Source organism: Oryza sativa, chromosome 4, assembly GCF_034140825.1.
Source record: "Oryza sativa Japonica Group chromosome 4, ASM3414082v1".
In the NCBI taxonomy this organism is placed as follows: domain Eukaryota; kingdom Viridiplantae; phylum Streptophyta; class Magnoliopsida; order Poales; family Poaceae; genus Oryza; species Oryza sativa.
The window spans coordinates 17,521,853-17,545,887 of NC_089038.1; the positions used below are offsets into that span (position 1 = coordinate 17,521,853).

At 46.8% G+C, this 24,035-nt stretch overlaps 2 protein-coding genes across 2 annotated transcripts; one reads left to right on the forward strand and one right to left on the reverse strand.

Annotated features, from left to right (window-relative positions):
- Positions 1–6,640: 6,640 nt before the first annotated feature.
- LOC4335574 (quinone-oxidoreductase QR1, chloroplastic) lies at positions 6,641–10,045 on the forward strand. Its single transcript, XM_015778412.3, has 4 exons — positions 6,641–6,889; positions 7,084–7,222; positions 7,312–7,403; positions 9,186–10,045. Exons 1-4 carry the CDS (start codon positions 6,812–6,814, stop codon positions 9,873–9,875), a joined length of 999 nt encoding a protein of 332 aa, XP_015633898.1. The 5' UTR covers positions 6,641–6,811; the 3' UTR covers positions 9,876–10,045.
- Positions 10,046–11,973: 1,928 nt separating this feature from the next.
- LOC9270598 (cytosolic sulfotransferase 8) lies at positions 11,974–13,050 on the reverse strand. The gene has a single exon (XM_015779715.3). The coding sequence runs from the start codon at positions 13,048–13,050 to the stop codon at positions 11,974–11,976; it is 1,077 nt and encodes a 358-aa protein (XP_015635201.2).
- Positions 13,051–24,035: the final 10,985 nt, after the last annotated feature.

Below are 24,035 nucleotides of genomic sequence, written 5' to 3' on the forward strand. Positions count from 1 at the left end.
CTGAACCGATTGTACCCCATTGAGCCAATGCCCCTTGCAACATCCATCAGCCATCCCTCCCTCTGGGTTGGTACCTCGGTGCCCAACAATGACACGGATGCTGGTATGAGGCCTTCCTCATGGAGCTTCTTGAGGCGGTCGTTGACAATCTTGAGGCGTGCATTTGCCATCCATCCGAGGCTGGTAATCTGCTCGACGGTGAGACCCTCGAGGCTCGGGCGGCAGCCATTGATGGCTTCAATGAGGAGTAGCTTGGTCTCGCTTTCATTAGCATCGTGTCCCACCTATGAGGTTGACGGATTCTGCCACCGTTAATGGGCCTCATCATCTATACCATAGGCTTGCTTCCGCTACCGCTGACTGGAGTTTTCGTCACCATTGATGGACTACTTCGTTTCCACATCGGCTACTTCTACTGTCACCAAGGGAATACGAAAAAGCTAACTCATCATTAATTTTATTCTCTATGTGATATTTTCCTTTTCCTCTACCTCACTACATCAACTGGTTCACTGTTGACTAGTGAGTCGGGGGCTACAGATGTTATATCATATTTTTTCAACAAATTTCATAATATTTATCTTGATTGCTTGCGACATAATCTAAGTACAAAAGTGTCTATCGAGTTATGGAATTCTATCTTTCTATGCTTTCCGTTTGGTTTGTCGATGGATAGTTGCCTTTGGACCGATTCCTAGCACCCGGGTCTTGTTGGATAGACCGAGTAACACAAGGTGCTAAGTATTACTCGAAAAAAAAAATCAAAAGCATAGAGGTCAGATAATTTATTTTCTGCTCTTGACAATTGCAAAAGTACCTGAGTAGTAAATTCTGATCCGTGAAACTTTGTTCCATTAATGACGAACTCATGTCACTCATTTGCATGTCTGGGAAGTGCCTTGGATGACTCCCGGTGCGTGGGGGCAATCACTAGTCGGGCAGAGTGTTTAAACGTAAGGAGCCATCTGTTCGAGGAAATCAAAATTGACGACAGAAGAAATACATATTTATAAACATTTTAAAATACTTGATTTTTTCTCAAGTACTGTATTTGCATCAAATACTACTTAGCCTATATGTTTGTTCTGCAAGATCCAAATCCAGATATGCATAATAGGGATTCATGGCTTTAAGCTTATCTCCTACGCGTCGGAAATGGATCAGTCAGAACATCACTGCCGGCCTACTTTCGTCACCGCCGTCTGGTGTCTCGCCTACACGGTTGGATGGTCACATGACTGTTGATGGGCGTCTACGTCTTCACCACCGGCTTGCCTTTGCCGCTGCCGACTAGTGTCCTCGCCTATACGGTTTGGTTGTCATATCACCGTTGTTGGGCATCAACGTCTTCACCGTCGGCCTGCCTACTTCCGCTGCCGACTGGTGTCCTTGATTACACGGTTGGATGGTTACACCACCGTTGTTGGGCGTCTACATCTTTACTGACCGGTTGCCTTCACTGTCGCCATCTGCTGTCTCCGCCTCTACAAGTTGTTGGTCACACAACTGTTGTTTGGCATCTACATATTCACCGACCGGCTGCCTGCGCCACCGCTGATTGGTGTCTCCGTCTATACGGTTGGCTGGTCACACCGCCATTGATGGGCATCTACGTCTTCACCACCGGCTTGCCTCCGCTGCCGTCGACTGGTGTTTTCACCTACATGGCTGGTTGATCGCACTGCCGTCGATGGGCGTCATTGTATTCACCGCAAGCTTGCCTTCGCCACCGCTCCGCCGATAGCAGCTGCGTCGCCTCCCGCGCCATCAGCGGCGGCGCCCGTGGAGCCCCGTGCGCTCGGTGAGGAGAGGAGGGGAGGAGAGGAAAGAGGCCGCTCAGTGAGGGGAGGAAAGAGGAAGAGAGAGAAAGGAGAGAGAGGGGAGGGGAGGAGAGAGGGTGTGAAAAATTTGAAGTGCGTGAGAGGGAAAATAGGAAGGGATATTTTATATGGCTGTGCGGTTCACTTAAAAAGCCCACACGCGAAAATCGATTTTTCTGTGCGATCCACTTAAGTCAACCGCACGGGATAATGAGGATTATCCTGTGCGGTTGGATTAAGATGCCCGCACTGGATAATCTATTTTCCCGTGCGGGCGTCCGCCCGGCGCCGGTTGCCCCATTATCTCATGCGGTCCCAATCATGGTCCGCCTAGAAACAACAGGGCCCAGCGTACAAGAATATCATTTATGTAGTAGTGTGATGGATTCTACGGTGGTGCACTGGAGTGGAGACCAAACTTGAGGAGGAGAGGAAAGAGATATGTTAGGGAAGAGACCAGGACAGCAGGATTATAGGGGTGGGCATAAAAAATTGACAACCGAAAGCCGAACCGGACCGCACCGTAACAGAACCAAACTGTCGGTTTTTCGGTGATCGGTCTTTTCTTTCGGTTTCTGTTTTTATTACTAGAAAAAATGCCTGTGCATTGCAATGGGAAAAAACATGAGAAATTTAAGAAAAGGTTGAGAAATATTTACATTATGTAATTAATTAAAATATAAAATCGCAACTATAGATGTATCCGATGTTTTTTTACTGGAATACATTTATACGATGTTGAAGAAAAGAAAGGGTCATAAAAGTCACGGTAAATGTGGAAATAGAATTTTCCAAATAAACTATGGCTGGATTTAATTTTTATTAAATTCTCCATGATTAATTACACTATGTGAAAAATTTTCAGTATTTTCAGAGCTCCATTGCTAATTTTAATAATACAAACATTATTTTAGCATTTATTTAAATGAAAATCTAAATGAAAACCCTCTTTTCTCCTGGGCCATTTTGAGCCCATTTTTTCTTTAGCCCATACTCCTCCCTTCCACCTCGGCCTGAAAGCGCGCATCTGGCCCATCAAACAACCAGAAAGTCTAATCAGAATCCCTTCTCCTCTCCCTGTCACGTGGGTCCCAATGTCACGTGGGTCCCAATGCCACAGTGTCGTCTCCTACCTCTGTCCGACTCCACAGCTTCCCGACGCCGCTAGAAACCACCGCCTCCTTCGATGAAATCCATCCGCATTCGCGGAGATAATCCGAAATTGATTGAGGGGTTTTGATCCTTATCTCCTTCTATTTCCCTTTTCCAAGAATTAGAGCAAAATCGCATCGTATCGATCTCGGAATCAAGCCATATAGCAAACCCTAGAGTTGTCCGTTTCACATACTGGAGGGAATCAGACTGCGCGACGTATGAAAGTCTTCGGCAAAAATATCTTAAAACTTTTATAATAGGTGAAGATTCGGTGTTCGGATTCATGTGTTTTAATATGTGGAGACCGAAGAAATCGGAAAACCGATCAATGTAAGTCTCATAATTAAATTCATTATATTTTATCTATAGAAAAAAATTCTTACAATTTTAAGAGTAATGATATGTCAGAATTTTATCCATTTTGTTACGGCTATTAGAAAAATGTGCACGAAGTGTGTTGGGAAAACCTATGTGTATAAGATATTTTCCTCACTTATTAGTAGACTGACATGATTGTTTGTGCTAAGATACCAGAAAGCAAGCTGGTCGTTGAGCTATTCGATGGACTCTTTGGAATCTTGTTATTGAGGAGTATTAAACGTAGATTACTAACAAAACCTATTTTATAAGTCCTAGGCTATTTTGTAAGACGAATCTAACGAGGTATATTAATCCATGATTTGCTACAATGATGCTACAGTAATCATCCACTAATTATGGATTAATATACCTCGTTAGATTCGTCTCGCAAAATAACCTAGAGGTTATGGAATGAGTTTTGTTAGTAATTTACGTTTAATACTACTAAATAGCAAGATTCTGTAAGGATATTTAATAGCCTGAAGAATCCAAACATGCCCATAATGTGACTTTGCTTGGCAGCTACTGGTACTATATATAAAAGAAATGTTAATCATGGTAACTTGGTAAGCGAGCAATTTTTTTTTTAGCTAGGGATGGAGACGGATTGTGAATTTTTAATCCTTTGGCTCTGTTGTTGAATTGATTATTAGTGGCTGATGAGTGATATTTGGTAGGAGGGGTGAACAGGTAGCTCAACAAAGTTATTAATTGTTAAATTTTCTTTTATAACTTTGCAATCGATAATACTGACTTAGATGCTCTAAACTTGTCAAACAAGTATTCTCTCTCCGCTTTGCATTATATAAGGAAATTAGCGAAAGAACAAAAAGTGTTGCGGTGAGATACATATAGATATTTCCACTGCCGAATCCATATCGATGGTACATATACTACCAATATTTAAATCTGGTGCCCACAATTATGCACACCCTGGTGTATTTTCATTTGTAAGTACTCCCCCCGTAAAAATGAAAAATCTATTTCTAAAGATGTATTTATACATACTTTCTCTGTCCCATAAAAAACCCAATCCTAATTTTGAATCTGAATATAAATATATGTCCAGATACAAACCTAATATTAAGTTTTTTATGGGACAGATGAAGAACACGTTATCCAGCATGATTGTTTTTTTTTTTTTGACGGGAGAAATATACCCTCGCAGAGTTGTGACTGACTACGCATTCATAGCATCGTAGCTTGTGCTGTCGTATGTCTTCCATAGCAATGATTTTGCAGTATGATCCTTCCCTTCACATTTGCAGTCCTTTAAACAGAGCCCCAATTGCAGGTTTGCACCTGAAGATCACTAGACTGTGACATGGTGTTGCCCGTTTGCAGGGATATGGTATATGGTCGAACAGGTTCAGGTGTTAGTGTCCATGGCTGGACATAGTAGTACAGAGGATGAAACTTATATTCTATTATTGAAAAATAACCGAGGGACAAAATGCATAACTTAAACACTTACTACAGTCCAAAACTGGCAGATGTTAACAATAGCCGGGTTGATTTCTCCTGATCAGAGTGTCACTAGAAAAAAAAAACTACGGCCAGTTCGGATAGGCTATTAATTTTTTTTAACGACTCGCACGAGACGGTGCAAAGTTCTATTGATAGAGCAGGAAAAAATTACAAGATTACAACCCTGGAGGGTCGTAACCAGCAAAAAGAAAAAAAATATACCACCACCCACGCACCGACAGCGCCAACACACAACCAGGAGAAGGCTAGTACCAGACCGGCCGCCGCTAAGCGTGACTGACTGCCGCTAGACCAACAAAGGAACAAAGACAAGATCACCCTTGTGAATCCTTGGCTGACACACCGATGCTCCACCACCTCTCCAGCTCTGCTGACATGCGGGACCCTTGCACCGGCGTCCCCCGCCGGCCAGTCTTCATGCACCAAAGACTCGCCACACCCACCGGCAGCTCCTCCTCACACCGAGGTCGCCTCCTCCACCGCCGGCCGCGCCTCTCGCGCCAAGCCGGCCTCCTCCACCGGACGCGCCTCTCGCGCCAATCCGGCCTCCCTCCATCGGCCGCGCCTCTCGTGCCAAGGCGGCCTCCAACTCCACCGCTCGCGCCTCTCGCGCCGAGCCGGCTCCACTGTCATTGACTGCGCCACTCTTCGCCAAGCCGGTCTCCGACCCCTCCTCCAAACAATGCCGTGCCGGCCCGATGTAGCCGTCTACCACCCCCTTAGCTAGCCGTCCGAGGCCCCCATGCCTCCGGCGCCTCCGGCGACCGTGGTCACCGCCACCGCAGCCGCTGCTGCCGAACGCACCATCGTGCCTCCTCCCACCGTGCCACAGCAGCCGATGACGCCGCCGCTGCGACAAGCTCCGAGGCCTCTGCCTCCGCACCGACGGCATTGCCGCTGTTACCTCAGGTCGCAGCCGCGGCTGCCACTGGCACCGCCGCCGTTGCCCATCACCAGCCGCACTGTCGGTAGCCGCCGTCTGCGAGCCTCGCGCCGCCGTCGCCGTTGTTGCTCGGCCCGCTGCCACCAGGGCCGGCGGCACCGCAGCCGTCGCTCACCCCCGGCGGCGCGAGCACCGCCGCCCGCGTGCATCTCGCCATCGTGGCGGCCGCCACCAGCTGCCACGCCGTCACCGCTGCCGCGTCCCCGCGCCGTCACTGCCGCCTCCGCTGCGGACACCGTGCCGTCGCCGCCGCCCTTGTCGCGTCGCCGCGCCGCGGCCTCCTCCGCCACCAGCACCCACTCCGGCCGGATCCGGCCAGGGGATGGCCAGATCCGGCGAAGGTGACGCCGGATCTGCCGTCTCCTCGCCGGGATCGGCCGCCGCTGTTGCTCCCCAACTGCCGCCGTTCGCCGCCTCTCGCGCGCTGGGAAGGGTCACCGCCATGAAGGAGGCCCCGCCGCCGCCATCATGGCTCGCCCGCCGGCTTTCCGGCGGCGAGGTGGGGGGAGGGGGGAGAGGAAAGGCGGCGGCGCCGCTAGGGTTTCGCCCCCCGTGTCGCCAGCGCGTGGGCGATGCGGGGGGGGGGGAATCCGGGGGATAGGTTATTAATTGGCGGTAGCTCATTGATGGCACGAAAAATGAAAAAAAAATCAATGGCGCATGATTATTTATGGTTAAAGGACTTCCATATAAAATATTTCAAGTTGCTGAAAAGAAATTAAAGCACGCAAGGTCTAAGCATCAGTGGTTATGGTGATGTTTAATAATCTAGTCGGTACATCAAAAGCTGATTGCCTACAATGATTGCCCGCCCACTAAGCAGGAGATGCTTTGAGACTGTGTAATTTAATATCACTATAAAATTTATATAATTATTCCGAAATTCTTTGTGCACCAACGCAAGCTTTACAGACGCAGATAGCTCAACTACCAAATGGAGCTGTTGTATGAAGTAGTGGGGAGCTTTCTTCTTCCTCCAGTCTCACAAATAGCTCACCAGTTCTGACAACGGCGTGAGCAGACATCACCTGATCTCACCAAGAACATGGCCGCCGGCGAGAGGCCGGCGACCATGCGCGCCGTCCAGTACAGTGGCTACGGCGGCGGCGCCGCTGCCCTTAAGGTGAGTTCTATCTGCTTCAAAAGTTCTTACTTTTTCATATTCGCAATGGGGAACTTCTGCCTGGATTTCTGCGTGAGTTGTGCTGTTTAATTTATATGTGAAGAGCCCTGTTTGTCTAAGAGAGGAATTGGTCAACAAATTACCGTGGTGATTTATTTGAATTCCATATACGTTTCGGGGTAATTTGATTTCAGTTTGTGGAAATCCCTGTTCCTTCTGTGAAGAAGGACGAAGTTCTCGTAAAAGTAGAAGCTGCAAGCATCAATCAATCCGATTTGATGACTCAGAAAGGGATGATGCGCCCCTTTCACCCGAAATTTCCATTTATTCCAGGTAGCATTCGTTTCAGATCATTTTTTTTTTCTTACCATGAAACGATGATGAAATTGATGTACTCACTCTTGTATAATTCTTTTGAGCAGTAAATAATGTGTCCGGAGAGATCGTTGAGGTTGGCTCTGCAGTACGCGAGTTCAAAGTTGGTGATAAAGTTGTCTCCAAACTAGACTTCTGGGTACGTACTTCCAATGATCTGGCTCCAAATTCGTCTCAGCAAATCATTTTTCGATTCAAAATGCACCGAATTTTTCACCAGCTTGGACGCCAATATAACTTGACCAAAACTTTCTCTCTCACGTCGCCCTCCCCTGGGCGGCATGAGAGACGACACCTTGCTGCCACCTTCCTCCCACCGTTTCCTACTCCTCCTGCCTCACCGCCGCCTGAGCGGGCGCTGGCAAAGCCACGCGGCCGCAAGGACGGCGGCGGCGGGGCCTCGTCTCACCCACCCCACGCTCGACGGCTGGGGGAGGCTGTCCAGGGCGGAGGAGGCCAGATCAGGGCCGAGTCCGGCCAGATCTAACCAGGGGGTGGTTGGCGGCGGGGGCTGACGGTGGTGGCGGCGGCGACGGCGGCGGAGCCCTGTCCATATCCACGCCACCCCGGCCATATCTGGCCGGGTGGTGGCTGGCGGCGGGGATGAGTGGTGGCGGCGGTGACGGGCGACGGTGGCGGTCAGGGTGGCGAGGTTTCGGCGGCAGGCCGTCACGGATGAGGTGGGACGGCACGTCTTCGTCGGAGGCAGCAAGTGGCGGCAGGGTAGGAGGCGTGGGCACCGGAGTGGTAGACGGCAGCTTCTCGTGGTAGGGGCGGTCGTCCAGATGGTGGAGGAGGCCGACGGGAGCGTGCAAGCGGCGATGGAGACCGGCGAGGCGTGGCCGGCGTGTCTAGGTGGCGACAGAGGTCGGGGAGGAGCGGCCGGCGCATGCAAGGGGAGGCGGAAGCCGGCGAGGCACGACTGGCACGTGCAGGCGGCGGTGGAGGCCAACAAGGCAGCAGTGGAGGCTGCAGGCCATGGCACAGCGGCCCTGAGGATCTGCACGACACAAGGAGGTGCGGTTGGCAACGGTAGAAGCCAGTACGACGCAAGGAGGCACGGCGGGTGGTGGCAGCGGCTTGTCGGCTGTCCGGTAGCGGAGAGTGGGAGGCTGATGTGGAGGCATGTGAAGGCTGGCCAATGCGGGGCGTTGGTTCAGTGATGTCCACACGCTGATGGTGAAGGGTTGGTAGTTGGAGCAATGGAGGACAGCTTTTGAGCAACAGGGGGTCTACGGCGGGTGAAAACCCAGCACGGCCTTGGCCGGGCTGGCAACAGTGGCGTTCGAGCGCCACTCCCCTCCTGAGGGTGTTGTCGTGCCGTCTCACTCCCTCTAGTGTGGTTGCCTGGTAAAAGCCCAGTCTCGGTTCTCTTTAGGACCTTGACAGACGTCGGCGGCAGTTCTTCCGTTGCTACTCTCCTTGGAGACGTCGTCTAGGCACCCCTCTATCAAAACCTCCCAAGCAATTGGTGCAATCTCGCTCTAGATTCTTATCCTCTTATGTCGGCGTCCTATCTTCCGCAAGTTGGCCACGTCGAATGGTCTAGGCGGAGAGCGGTTCGATTCTTCTCTCTCACCCTCTCTCCCTGAATCCCAAAAATTTGGATAGAGCGTGGTTTTGTATTAGTTGTAAGGGTTGGGTTTTGGGCAATCTCGGATGTTTTCCGTTGCTGGCTTAGCGGCGGTCGATACCACTTAGCGGCAGCTGGTCCGGTGCTAACTTTCTACTAGGTCTGTGTTTGGCGTTGTCAGTGTGTGGATGATGGTATATTTTTTTCTTCTTCCTATATATAACCTTCCATGGTTGTAATCTTATATTTTTCTCTTTTTATATATCACTAGAACTTCGCTCTGTGTAGTGCGAGTCGTTAAAAAAAATATAACTTGACCAATTTACTTTCTGCAAATCTGCAATGTAGACAGCAGGGGGCCTTGCTGAGTACGTGGCCACATCGGACAAGCTCACCGTCGCTCGCCCTGCCGGAATCTCCGCCGCTGACGCGGCGGGTGTGCCCGTCGCCGGCCTGACAGCGCTCCAGGCGCTCAAGGCCATCGGCACCAAGTTCGACGGCTCGGGCACCAGCGGCGGCGCCGACGTTCTGATCACCGCGGCCTCCAGCGGCGTGGGCACGTACGCCGTCCAGCTCGCCAAGCTCGGCAACCACCGCGTCACCGCCACATGCGGCGCGCGCAACCTCGGCCTCGTCGCTGGCCTCGGCGCCGACGAGGTCCTCGACTACAAGACCCCGGAGGGGGCCGCGCTGTCGAGCCCCTCCGGCAAGAAGTACGACTACATCGTCAACATCAGTAACAAGAACAAGTGGTCGGTGTTCAAGCCGCGCCTGAGCAGCCATGGCAGGGTCGTCGACGTCGCCCCCAACTTCGGCAACTTCGTGGCGTCGGTGGTGACGCTGTTCTCCCGGAGGAAGAAGCTGTCGCTGGTGAGCCTGAAGATGAGCAAGGAGGACCTGGGGTTGCTGCTCGAGCTGATGCGGGAAGGGAAGCTCAGGACGGTGGTCGACTCGCGGCATCCGTTCGAGAAGGCGGCGGACGCATGGGCGAGGAGCCTCAGCGGCCATGCCACTGGAAAGGTCATCGTGGAGATGTGAGATTAAGATTCAGCGATGGCTCTAAGCTTTGCTGTCATTTAAATGTATGTGCTATTACCATATTTGATCATGCCATCGGTACACAACAATCAATCCGTACCCCTCATCTGCGCTGGTTAAAAAAATACTATATATGATTACTATTATATTAATAAAATTTTTTGCAAAAAGACGGTTTGAAAAGCATGCGTACGGAATACGATGGAGAGGGGTTAGAAACTCAGGATTCCAAACACAGCTTTAGTATCCGGCCTAGCTCCTTCCAATTCATCCTCCTCTCTTCTCTCTGTCAGGCTAGCAGCCTAGCACACTGACCCCTCATGCCAAACCCTCTGTAATTCAGTTGGCATGCCACCTCTGATGTCTTCCCTTCTACCACTCCCTATGTCTTCTGCCTTGCTTCCTTAAGGTTCATCCAGATACCAAGAACCACTAGATCCAACTGCATTAGTACTTCAAGTGCGCGTGCCGCGCCGCTCTGCTCTCGGTCGTCAAGGTGAGGAATGATAGAATGGTAAGGTTGGGAGTGAAAAATTTTGAACTGGTGGAGAGGGAAGGAGGAATCCTTAAGCGTCCGTATGCAAATATCGTTTTTTTTCATGCCGCTCTTTAAACTTCAAATCAAATTTTATGGCACTAGATCAACTCATATGAAAAAGTTATCAAAAACAAAGTTGTAGAACTCATTGAATATATCCTTTTTTTTTGTTATTTCTCCATCCGAGTATTATTGAACTATATAAAATTTGAATTTTAAAATACAAAAAATTGAAATAATTTTTCGGGTAGTAGTTGTATAATGCATCAATATCTATAACTTTTGTTTTGGTCATTTTTCTATATGACTTTGTTTGAACAATTTGAATTTGAATTTCAAAATATAACAACTTGAGACAATATTTTCAAATACTAAATGATTTTAACTGAAAAAGACATCAACAACAAAGTTATATAACTCTTCAAAATCTACAAAAAATCTACAAACTGATCGTAACATTGTAAATTTGGTTTTATAAAGTATAAGAGAGATATGCTAATTTTGTGTACTGTTACTATCACTTTGTCGGATGAAAAAATGACCAAAATAAATGAGTTCTACAACTTATATTTTCATGACTTTTTCAGCGGAAATTGTTTATTGCTTCAAAATATTATTTGAAGTTTTGAAATTCAAAATTTCAATTTATAAAACAAAGTCAGAAGAAAAAATGCCAAAATAATAGCAGTAAGAACATAATAACATGATAGAAGCATGGTTTTATAAACATTTAGAAAAAAGAATCATCCAATTTGAAGTGTATATGAATGAGATAAACTAGTTTTAAATTTTCAAATTTTATTTTCAAATTTTGAAAATTTTATTTTTAAATTTTATTTTCAAATTTTATTTTCGCATACGCCCATATGGAAAAATCGATTTTTCCATACGGGCTCTTAAGGAGCTGTACGCGAAAATACTACTCGATTTTTTCAGACATGGCAAGTTATGGTCCGTTTGTAAAAATTATGGAGTAAAAATCGTTTGTGCAGTAGTGTATATTTTTCAGGATATATTTGCTTCAAGAAAATTACTATCAATTATTTACACATCGAACGACTGCGAATTGCAAAATCACATCCGATTAAAACGAATGCTATCTTCGGAATCTGCTGAGTGGCGGGCCCATCTGAAAGGACATACTAGCTTGCTCGAAGAATATACAACCATCGAAAAACTATAAAAGGAGAGCTATATATAGACATACTGCACCAGTAGCGTGTTGGTTAATTACACATAAATTTAGTTCTAATAGTGTTGTTCACATATCGTAAATCGACTTTCCCATAAATTTACAATCGTACAGAAAGCTGTGCCTGATCAATAATATTTATTACTGCATACGTACTGACAAATATCGCAAGCACTCCCTATTATATATTTATTACTGCGTTCGTCCTGACAAGCATCACAAGCACTCCCTACAGGAAAAACTCAATTCTTATTCAGGTTTAAATCTAGGATTGAGTTTTTATTTTTGGGACGGAAGATAGGAGTAGTGATTATAATGCATAATGATCAACACTCCATATATGATATATAATTACATAAAAAGATTGATCAGGTAGAGGCTCGTTTAATCTCAAGACCTGAACCTTGGAACTTGCCTTGAATAATTGAATCAATACGGTCGGCCATCTCCCGGGTCATGTGACCCACCCAGTCTCCAGCGACTCCTTTCCTGAAGTAGGAGGAGCTTGGGAGCTTGATGAGATGCCCATTGCTCCCGGACATATTGGTGTCCAGATTCTTGAGCTCCTCGAAGCTGCAAAGCTTGACGATGGCATCGACAACCCCGGCTCTCTCCTCTTCTGCCGAGAATGGGCATCCCACGAAGTTGGCAATGGCGACGACGGCGCTGGCAGTATCCTCCAGCATGTCCTCGTACCTCAAGAAGAGCACTCTGGTGGGCATCTCCACACTGGCCCTGAAGTAGCCAAGAACATTGTCCCACCAAGGGCCAAACACGGTGTCCCCCTGGCAGAACGACTCGTAGAGGTCGTGGAACTCGGACACATGGGCTTCCTCGGGGCGTAGCTTGCGGTAGTAGTGCCACAGGGAGACGAGCACGTCCTTGGGGTCGCGCCACACGTAGACGATCTTGCAGCCAGAGCTGGAGTCGACGACGACGGAGGCCGGGAGGGTGGAGAATGGCATGTGGACGGCCATTATCCGCGGAGAAGGGAGCGCCTCCACCACCGCCTCCTTGCCCGTTGCGTAGGCGCCAGACAGGTGCACCACGCAGTCGTGCGGGTTGAGACGCAGCAGCGGGTGATCCCGCAGGGGGTAAACCTTGCGCGACATGATCGCGAACACGAGTGCTTTCATCCATGTGGTACCCGACTTGGGGTAGGAGGCCAGGAGCACATCCGATGGCCTCGGCCGGAACCGGCGTTGGATGGCGATCACGGCTTGGACGGCGGACTCAGGCCACCACGTCGCCTGGTACTCGAGGTAACGGCGCTCGCCGTAGACCTTCACCGGTAGGGATGACATGAGGCGGCGGTAGCAGTCGCCTTGTGACTCCTCCTCCTCCTCCTCTGGAGCCTCAGGCTTGGGGAACGGGGTGATGGCATCTTGCTCGATCGCGTCTTTGATGGGAACAGGAGGGCGCCAGAGCGAGGGTGAGCTCACCATGTCTTCAGACATGATCAAGAACGAAATGTATCAGGTAAACAAAGCTATATGGCGAAATGCAGTTTACAGACGATAGGCTACGTGTGTGGAACCAGCTAGCGTGATGGCACACCTCTTTAAATAAAATCAAGTATGCTCATGCTAATATAAAAAAAATATCTAGATTTTTTTAAACAATTTAATTCTTGATGATCTGTTTGATTAAAGAAATTGAATGATGGGTTTGCCCATCACCACATCACTCCTCGAACCCATACCAATCAAGCTATTGGAGTAAGAACAATATCACTTGAGAATTGACGAAAGGACAGATCAGATGGGCTACCATTGGTTTCCACAGCCAACGACAGATAATGAAGATGAAGTCGTTGGCAGAGCTAGGACAACGTGATATTGGTGGAACAGCCACGTGATAAATTAAACCACAAATAAGGGTAGCAGGTTTATGTTGTTCCACCAAATGCATGATGTAACATTGGTTGTGTAAGGACAAAGAAACTGATATATAAGTGGCCCGGGGAGCCCCTCACCTAATTGGCTAGCGTTTGGGGGTGGGAAGACCTTCTACTATCCTACAACCTGTAGGCGCAAAAAGGATATGGAAAACCGGACCCAAAAACCAGAGTGAGTTGATTCATTTTATAAGGAAAACCGAACAAAAACCTTACGTAAACATGGTTAATTTATGTAAAACCGACGAAAACCCTGGCATTGGCATACTGAACCTAATAACAACAGTCCAACAAGAGAAAAAACTCCTAAAACGAAGCCTTCAAGAAGGATACACCGAGGGAACGACAACACATCACCCGATCCAAACGAATCTTAAGGTTTTCATCCGGAGAAATATCTTGATGTAGAATTGAATAAGGGCTCCAATATCAATGCCTTCAATAAGGTGAACAACCACTACGCTGGATCCTCTCACCATTGACGGGCCCATATCATCACCTCTGACGGGTTTGGCCCTCGTCAGAGATTAGTGGTTACTGATAACTGCACCTCACCTCTGACGGGTGAAAGCCCGTCAATGGTGATTAACACCTCTGACGGCCGCATAGAAATAGCCCGTCACAGGTGAGAATCACTTGTAACGGATGACTCTTTCCAGCCCGTCAAAGGTGACATATACCACTGACAGGTTTAATTTATCACCCGTCACAGGTGTGAAAAATCATAAAAAAAAAATTCAAAAGCCCTCAGCCACCAGCTCTCAACATGAAGCAAAAGATGCAAGATTTATCCCAAGATGCAAGCCAACATCACACAACTTGAGTAACAATATACATCACACAGTTAATGATCTGCATCTTAACAAACTAGACATCCACACAAACAACACAGAATATGGCCTAATCTAAAATTTGGCAATGAACATTTGCAAGATAACAAAAAATCAAGCAAGAGTCAAAATGGCGGCGGCTCTGGTGGGTGAAGGAGACGGTGGAGGCCGCGGACGCCGGCGGTCGGGTGGCGTTGGAGGAGTCGGGGAAGAGGCCACGGATGCCAACGGTTGGGGGATGGAGGCGGTGGTCGCCGGATCCACGTCTCTAAACCTCGTGGAGGCCGGATCCAGCGGCCAGCGGTCGGGTGGCCTTGGAGGAAGAGGCGGTGGCGGCCGGATCTGCATCCCGGAGGCCAGATCCGCGGGTGGCCATCAGTTGGGAGGCAGGGAAGGCGGCAACGGCGACCGGATCCATGTCCCGGAGTACAGTGGCGGCGGCCGACGCGGCGAAAAACCAATAGAGAAAATCAGCTAAAAATCGAGAGAAAAATCAGTAAAATCCAAAGAGGCGAGGAGATATGTGACACAAACCAGCTTCTTCCTTGCAGGTCCGGTGGAAGAGCTGGACGCTGGAGAGATCGGCCGTGAGGACGGCCGCTGGATCTGTGAGGTGTCTCTAGGGACGCTACCGCTGCCGCCGCCGCCGCCGCCGCCGCTTCCACCGCAAGGGACCGACCACTTGTGCGAACTCCTCTTTGTAGAAGCTGAAGAAAATCAAGGGGACAGAGTTAGCCATATGGAGAAGAACGAAGAACACCAGAGATGCCAAAATTTTTGGTGGTTTCCAAGCACATACCAGACCGAGCCTTCCTCAGAACTGGCACGTCAGCGGCCTTCCATACGATGGAGCTCTTCGGATTGGAGGCCCCCGGATCCATGTGGAGGCTTCTTGGGAGAGTGATGAGAGGTGGAAGAAAGAAGAGAGCAGATGAGGGGAGCAGAAGTGGCGCACGGGGTGGGTGCGGGGACGTGGGGGTAGGGGGTTCGTGGGGAGGGCGGTGGGGGGATTTTTTTAAGTCATCTCTGATGGGTATAATATGTTAACTCGTTTGAGTTGAGATACATCACCTTTGACGGGTTGCAAATATAATACCCGTCACAGAGGTAACTAGTCACCTGTGACGGGCCGCAAATGGAACCCGTCAGAGGTGCCTCACCTGACGGGTTCCATTTGCGGCCCGTCACAGGTGACTAGTTACCTGTGACGGGTTGCAGCCGGATGCCTCACCGATGACGGCATCCTGTAGGACCCGTCAAAGGTGACCCTCATCACTGACCAGCACTGAAGCCCGTCACAGATATGCCGTCAAAGGCGTGAGGATCTGGTGTAGTGAACGTCCGAGAGCGTTGCCATTGTAGCACCAGCAGAAGCCACCAAATGCTAGCTGCACACCGAAGGTACCTGTACTATTCACACCACGACCTGCACAAAGACCGGGTAGACACCATTGACGACCAGCTCTGCCACCTAGCCGGACTAGCAGAGCTGCACCGAGTTGTGAAGCCATACCGTTGGCATCATTGGACTTCCAAGCTCTGCCGAACGACCTCGCACCGGAGTTTTGGCCTTGCCCGACCCCAACTGGGACGCGCCAGATATGACTAGAAGGGGCCAAATCTGGTCGTCCCTCTTGCTACCATCATGACCATCGCCAGCCACCACCGCAATAGGGGATTTGGCCTCTCACGTTGGAGAGATGCCTGGATCTTGCCGGAGAGGGGGGAGGGAGGGAGGCACCACCACCGTTGGCCACCACCACAGGGGGCCGCATTTCCGTTGGAGGCGAGGCAGGCGAGACGCGCCTTCGCCTCCGTATTCGCCAACAGAGGTGACACATGAGTCTGATTTTTCGTTAATCCTCTATTACTATAAAGTTAGAACCCACTAAATCCTAAAGCTTAACATGCAAAGATGTCACATCATCTACTATAACAACTAGGACATTTAAACATCATGCAAGCATATTATGTTATCTATAATTTTATACTTATTAAATTTTATAGCTTTTCAAATGCAAGCATGTTAAATCATTATCTCATATAATTCACATAATATTTTAATATGTCTCATCATCTCTTTTCATAATATCTTATGTACCTATATAGTTCATCCTAACTCCTAACTTAGTTAATGTGCTCTTTATCTTCTTTCATTAAGCCATATCACAACAATTGTCTTGTCCTTAGATGATTATCTATTGTCCAAATTATTCCCCTCCTTTGTAAAATCAAAGTGTTTTTGATTCTTATTCTGTGATGAACAATTGGCATCTGTGATTATTGGTTTTGATATTTGGAGATTATTGGTGAAGTGGTTTTGAAGATGATTGATTTTTCAGGTGATGAACAGGGTTACTGTTTTGTAGGGTCTAGTCAGACCGGGCTGGTGCGGCCGGTCAGACCGTAGTTATGCGAACGGTCAGACCGGCTAGCCCGCGGTCTGACTGGCCGACTCTGTGTCGGTTTCGGTTTCGGGTTGTTTGTTTGGATATCCGTGATTGTTTCGTGTTTATGGCTTCTAGATGGATACTATGCGTATGTAATACTATTGTTTGCTAACAATGAGTCAAGTTGGAGATAGCTTGGCCTCGGAATATGGTTTCTTTATTCGATCCATGTGTAGGTCACTTGATGCCTCGGGAGAGTATCGTCGGTGATGGATCGGGAGTCGACTTGGGGATAAGGCCACGTCCGTGACGGTCAGATATCATGCAGGATATTTAGGCTAGAGTTCAATGCATGTGGTTGGTGAAGATTCCATATGGCATACGGTGAAGGTATTGTGTGCGTATGGGAAACGGAGTCGAATTTGGAAGGAGTCCAAATTTGGTATGATTGGAGTTTGTAAAGTTTGTTTATTGTATGAGAAGGTTTCCTAGATGGATTAGGACTTCTAGTATGGGTTTGGTTCATGGCTTTAGGCTGCCCACCTCATGTATAAATAGAGAGGGAGCGTGAGGCTTCCCGGTATCGCTTTTGAGAGCATTGAGTTGATAGTTTAACTAGGGTTTTGAGTTTAGTCGAGATTTTCGTGAGGAGTGCTATTGTTGCACTTTGTAAATACAGACAGAAGTAATAAAGTTGTCATCTACTTTGTGACTTCTTCAATTTGTGTTTTCTCTGGTTCAGCGGTCTAACTGATGAGTCATCAGCGGTCATACAGGCGACATGACGGCGGTCAGACCAGTGAAGAAGTGGCGGTCAGACCAGCGACGGCATCAGGCGACTTCTGGAGTTGATCTCGGCGGTTCAATTGGTGTTACTACCTCGGTCAGACCGACGACTTCCAGGCGGTCAGACCAGCGTATCGCTTTCGATCAGACCGCGATCCGTCAAATTTGAGGGTAACTTTTAATTCCGCTAAAAGTTTTGGTTTTTGGGTACACCAACCATTCACCCCCTCTGGTTGGCTTAGTTCTTGAATTTCGATCCTACATCCTTTTCTTCTCTTATTAAGTCATATCTCCTCAATTATTTTTAGCTATTAGATGATTAATCTATGATCCAAACTATCTCCCGCCTTTTCTTCTCTCAGAAAGCCACATCAATTTACTTTTATGTTTTGCGAAAAAAACTCACTTTTATGTTTGAATCATCATTCTATATACTATTTAAATTTAAATTATCGTAAACCTCAATTAGAAACCACATCAACTTACGTAAGTTTATATTGTGTAGCTATCTTACACTTTACTTTTACTTAGTGCTATCATACTAAACTCCCGCAACAACACGCACGGGGTTTAACCTAGTTACAGGAAATTTCACTGCCATTTCATTGAAGACCATCATTGTCCACTGTTCATCTCTTTTCTCTTATTTAAAATAATATTAGTCATTTAGTTATGGGTCAATTGGATCTATGCAATTATAACTTTTATGGTTATGATATATGACATTACTATTCACCTATTTGAAGCTATACCAATTTTGTTATTATTTGATTCATAGGAGTAGTATACTAGTTACCCATCCTGTCGCATGGGAACAACAATATCGTGTCCGGCGCAGGATTCCCTGGGTCCCGTGGCCCCCACCGACATGTTCATCATGCTCCTCGCTGACGCGTAGTGCTTCGTCGCGGCCTCTGGAGGAAGGGGGGAGGACACCGGTTTCAGCTGCTGCCGCTGGATCCAAGCCTGTGAATTGTGATGAGGGCGACCATGGTCGCTGCTGGGTGGAGGAGAATGGGAGCTCAGCTCATGCTATCATGCAAACAGGTAGGTGCTGTGAGGAGCAGCAGCAAGATGACCTCACTCTGCTGGGCCCGGCAGTATGCCGTCCATTGAATCGCTGATGGACGAGCTGCTAGGTCCATGAGGAGGGAAGGTGAACACAGAAGAGAGAGAAGGGGTCGAGGAGGAAGACGATGGACAGTTTGGTCTAAAAAATTTAGAAAATGTGTATATGTGTTCAAAGGTTAATTTGTGGCATATATCAAAATAACGGTGTAATTATAGTGGCATGAGTTCAAATAGGTGAATAGTAATGGTATTTTTTAAAACCATCAAAATGATAGTAGCATGGGTCCAATTAACCATTTAGTTATTGATTGAGGGAAGGCAACAATGCTAGGACATAGCAACGGAAGGAGAACGAAAGTCTCATATAAGACTAGAGCACATGATGTTCAAAAGTCATCATCAACTGACGGATAGATGCATCGCTTTATGGCTCGTGTTAAATTTATCGCAAGTTAAGCTAGCTACCTGGGAAATGGGGAATGATCAAATATAGCAGACCGATATCAAGTGAACTTTTTATCGAGCACCTTGTATGTATGCCTGGTGGAATCTAAAGAAGCTAGCTATTGGTTGAAGCATAGCTAAGATCTTGGCATGCATGCTTGGACCAATCCTGAGTTCCTGACGCGTGGTAGTGGCACTGGTAGAGAAAGGGGCTCCCGGTTGGGAACCCTCTATACTCCCGGTTATTCAACCGGGACTATGAATCCGGATTAAAATAACTAGGAGTAAAAATCCATCTTTAGTTCCGGTTGGTAACCGGGACTAAAGATGGAGCTAGGCTAGGCCCGATTGCTCCTTTTTTTTTTCTTTTCTTCATTATTTTTAATATATTGATTTCACTCCATTCCCCATCCCCGAATCGTGAAATTCCAAATCAATCATCCCCGAATCGTAAAATCCCAAATCGATCATCACCTCCAAATCCTCAAATCGATCATCTCCAAATACATCACAAAATGTAAAAACAATTACATCACATGTTTTACAAAATTCATCATAATTACATCACATATTCACATCACACACAAATCAAATACTTCTCATATCCGAATCACAAATTCTAAAAAAAAAAAAAAAACAAATCCGGCAGAGGCACAACTGTCCGCCACCGCGCAGGCCGCCACCTTCCACCAGCCGCCGGGCGCCGCCCTCCGCGCGCCCGGCCGCCCGGCCCTCCGCAGCCTGGCCACTGGCCGCCTCCTGCCAAAGAAGTGGGGGGGGGGAGGGGGGAGGAGAAGGAGATAAAGGAGAGGAGGAGATTGAACTAGGAGAGAGAAGGAGATAGAAACCGCGCGCGCATCCCTCCTCGATCCGATCTATGCGCACGCCTCGATCTCCGCGTATGCCGATCTTTTTGCCCGATCAAACTATAATAGATCTCTGCCTGCTGTTTTTTGAAACGGGACTAAAAATGATCTTTAGTCCCGGTTGATGTTATCAACCGGGACTAAAGATCAAAAAGTACCCCTGAGCTTTTAAACTGGGACTAAAGATGTTTTTTAATCCCAATTTTTATAAGAACCAGAACTATTGTGAAATTTAGCCGACCGATCAAAGATGGTTTCTCCAGTAGTGTGGAGGCGAGGCTAGGAAGCTAGGTAGTAAGAATGGAGGAGGGCGTGCTGACATTTTTCATGACGCGTAGTTGCCGCCGCCTCGTCTCATGTCCCCATCCCCGCAACAGATCGACGATTCTGCTACACGCCATCTCCAGATCAAGCTGCGTCATCGTTGCCTGATCGATCCCATGGGACGAGGATGGAGGCAGCGATGGAGACGGCGAGATGGAGGACATGACGACGGTGGTGGTGGAGAGGTGGGAGAGGACGTGGTGGGGGAGAAGGCCGAGATGGTGGAGATCAAGAGGAGGGAGTAGGCGGCGCATGAGGACTGAGGACACAGGTGGAAGCGAGCGTTAGAAAGGGAGGAAAATGAAAAAGAGTAGCACTAAGGCTGTGTTCACATCAGGGTTTACGATTCCGACAAGCCCTTCCGTTTCGGGCACTGGCGGAATTCAGAATTTCGTGAAATCCGGTGGAAAACCGGTAAATTCCGAACAAATTTCATAAACCAAAATTTAAATCAAATTCCCTAAGTTTGCCAACAAGTTCTCGAAAACCGATCGGTTTTGGCGAAATTCCGATCAAAATCATCAAAATTTCGATCAATAAGTGTTTTCCTTTTTTTAATTCCGTTCAGTTTTGGCTCATGTAAGTGTTTTTTTTTAATTATTTCTTCTTTTCTTTCCTAATGTAAGTTTTAGTAAATACACACAATACATCATTTTTTTCGAAAATTTATATCCCAACAAGTTCTATAAATATCATAGTATTTATAAGATTTTATTTAGTTTTTTTCTTTTTTTTATTAATGCAAATTTGAATTTTGGATGAAACTTCTCGAAATCTCAGACGGTTTCTACTTTCGAGTCTCATCGAAACATCGAAATTTCGCGAAATCCGGTCGGTCGCGAAACTTCGCATGCTCAGGTGGGGAACATAGTGCCTCTGCACGGAAAACGGAGCGGTCTATTAGCGCGTGATTAATTAAGTATTAGTTTTTTTTTCAAAAATGGATTAATTTGATTTTTTAAGCAACTTTTGTATAGAAACTTTTTGCAAAAATTACACCGTTTAGCCGTTTGAAAAGCGTGCGCGCGAAAAACGAAGGAGAGGGTTCGGAAGAGGGGCATCCGAACACACCCTAAGGGGTGCAGAAGGACTTTATTATAAAAGAAGTTTATTGAGGGATCGACATTAACCTCCCTCTCTCCATATTGAATGTCTTTACATGTTATTTGAGGGTGCATTTATGAATTGAACAGTTTTTATTAAAATGATTTGAGGGTTCATTTGCAATATTATTTAATGGTTACTACAATTGTATATCAATATGTGGACTCGAACATAAAAAGGGTTTCCATGTAAAATTTTAATAGCATTGGCTAAGCCTTGGTTGGCCTTTTGACCAATTCAAGTGCCCTAGGGAATGGGTGTGGTTATCTTGTGAGTTTGTTTTTTTTTACTTGGGCGATGACATGAGTTGTCATGTTGTTTGAGCGGGTGATGTCAAGTTTGGTGTTCAAGATGTATGATAGAAATGGGACGCTACTTTCGGATGTGAGACATGTGTGCCAGCAATAAGGAGTAGTCTAATTTTGCTTAAAAGCCTACATGAGATATGTTGGTTGTGTCAGGCAGACTGTAGTAAGTAGACCATGAATATTATGAAGGACAGAAAGAATATTATGTATGGTGAGAGGAAAAGCTCATGTTTGTACAAGCCATAAGGAAGTTGCAGGTGAAGTCATGGAGGGTAGGTATGCTAGTGTTGCTGTGCACAATCATGAAGGCGGCGAGCCTGGCGTAGACTGTTTGGGCTGCTTGGCATGAACATCAGGAGAACCAACTCAAATCCTACTACACGAAGGTTCGAACAAGTAACATATTCAAGTTGGCATGGCATATTTGCCAAGTTAGAGTTTGTGTTAAAGTACAAAATCGATTACAATTTAGGAGTTGGAGTTGTACTAGGTATAAAAATAGAGTAAGAATCGGACTATACCTATTAGTTAGTAATATACTGGCCGGTGCCGCCGCTGTTGTCGCACTTTACTGAACCGCTCGCATATGGTGGCCGGTATCCCACCGGGGGATCGAGGCCATAATCCCGAGCAATTTTCTGAACTAGCTTCTCCTCTTGGCTGAACAGGTGTGTTTAGTTCACACTAAAATTGAAGGTTTAGTTGAAATTAGAACGATGCGACGGAAAAGTTAGAAGTTTGTGTGTGTAGGAAAGTTTTGATGTGATGAAAAAGTTAAAAGTTTGAAGAAAAATTTTGGAACTAAACTCGGCCGTAGAGCTGGATGAATGGAGCCAAGTGGGCAGTACGCGTTTTGTACTGAATTCTTGAGACTTGGGCGTGAAGGGTTTAGTTTGACCGGGGTCAGATTCAATAAGCATTTGTGTGCGTGGAAGCTCACCCAATCGCTGATATCATTAACAAGCATCCTCCATCCATAATTGACTGATATCTTTTGATGGTATTTGTTTGACTGCTTGCTCTCGTGTTACAGGAAGCAAATTTGTAAAATGAATATTTCTGCCCACTAATCGTTTGTCCGTACGAACGGGTAAAAAACAGAAATGTTGTTATTCCTCATGTTCATTCAACATTTTAGATTTTTAGTCCTCTTTGTATTGATAAACGCGAACAGAAATAATCATTAATAGCATGACAATGCCCCTGCCAACTTGCCAAGCTGATGACGAGTGACGAAGCGAGATTTTATATTTGAAACTACAGGTTGATTACCAACAGGATGAATCAAACAAGCTACCGAATTGGGCTGTCAATATGTTTATCCAAACCTATATAAACATGTGCTTTTTAATGGATCAGCCATACAATTACAGCACCTCACTTTCAGCCTTCAAATAAGCACTGTACAGTACCCCAACAAGAATGAAAAATGCAGCCCAATAATATCGTGGTGTTCCGTTGAATAATCTTGCTGTCATCTCCTTTGTATCAACTGATATTCTTCACAGACATTGACTCATTCTGTCTCAGGTTCAACGGCTCAAAGCTTTCACATCTTTAGAACCTTTGCATTCGCAGTGCCAAGGCTTAGCCGATTCTATCAAGCAGGCCAGCCAAAGCTGTAGATGCTGCAAGTAGAATTCCTAACGCCCCACATTCCAAGAAGCCCCCAGCACAAGCGCAAGCAAGCAATTTCTTATTGATATATATCCCCTCCAATCCTCATTCATAGCTACTTTAACAAGGAAATCATTTGACCGACTCTCCAAGAACACTAGATGCTGCACGCACTGTCCATGCGTAATTGTTTTGTTTTCTACATATACATGGTACCAAGCTAACATACCTAATATCTCTCTTGTTATTGAACACTTCTCTACCACCTGCAGCCACTGCTGTTTTATATGGGGGACCTACTAGTGTACATATATACAAGTTGCTCTATATATTCATTTTGTTTGTTGGTATAGTAATTAGCGCAGTAGCACCAAACTGCATCATGGCACCTGAGATTCTCTTACCATCTCAATATCAAAAATAGGTGTACTAACTAATATGAAATATGAGCATGAGGTTCTATTTTAAATAGAAACGCGGACCTGTTGTAACCATATTAGGCGACTTAGCATAGTAAGAGGTTGCGGCTGCTGGTGGCATCTACTCGAGTGTTATTGTAACACTGATACGTTGTAATATCTTGGATCGGAAAGGAGCACTCGTAATCAATGCCCTGGAGATGTAGGCCACAGCTGAACTCCGGTACCAAATATCGTGCCTCGATAGGGTCATCGTGTTTGAATTTCCTATGATGTTTCTTCTCCATCTGGTTTCCGACGGCATCGGCACATAAGCCATCTAGATCACCAAGCTCGGCAACAACCGTGTCACCGCCACCTACGGCGCCCGCAGC

Bases quoted from the DNA above. Each gene is read 5' to 3' on its own strand.
- LOC4335574 (XM_015778412.3), top strand. From the start codon at position 6,812: ATGGCCGCCGGCGAGAGGCCGGCGACCATGCGCGCCGTCCAGTACAGT. The intron at 7,223-7,311 runs GTAGCATTCGTT...TCTTTTGAGCAG, and splicing joins GAAATTTCCATTTATTCCAG to TAAATAATGTGTCCGGAGAG. The intron at 7,404-9,185 runs GTACGTACTTCC...TCTGCAATGTAG, and splicing joins TCTCCAAACTAGACTTCTGG to ACAGCAGGGGGCCTTGCTGA.
- LOC9270598 (XM_015779715.3), bottom strand. From the start codon at position 13,050: ATGGTGAGCTCACCCTCGCTCTGGCGCCCTCCTGTTCCCATCAAAGAC.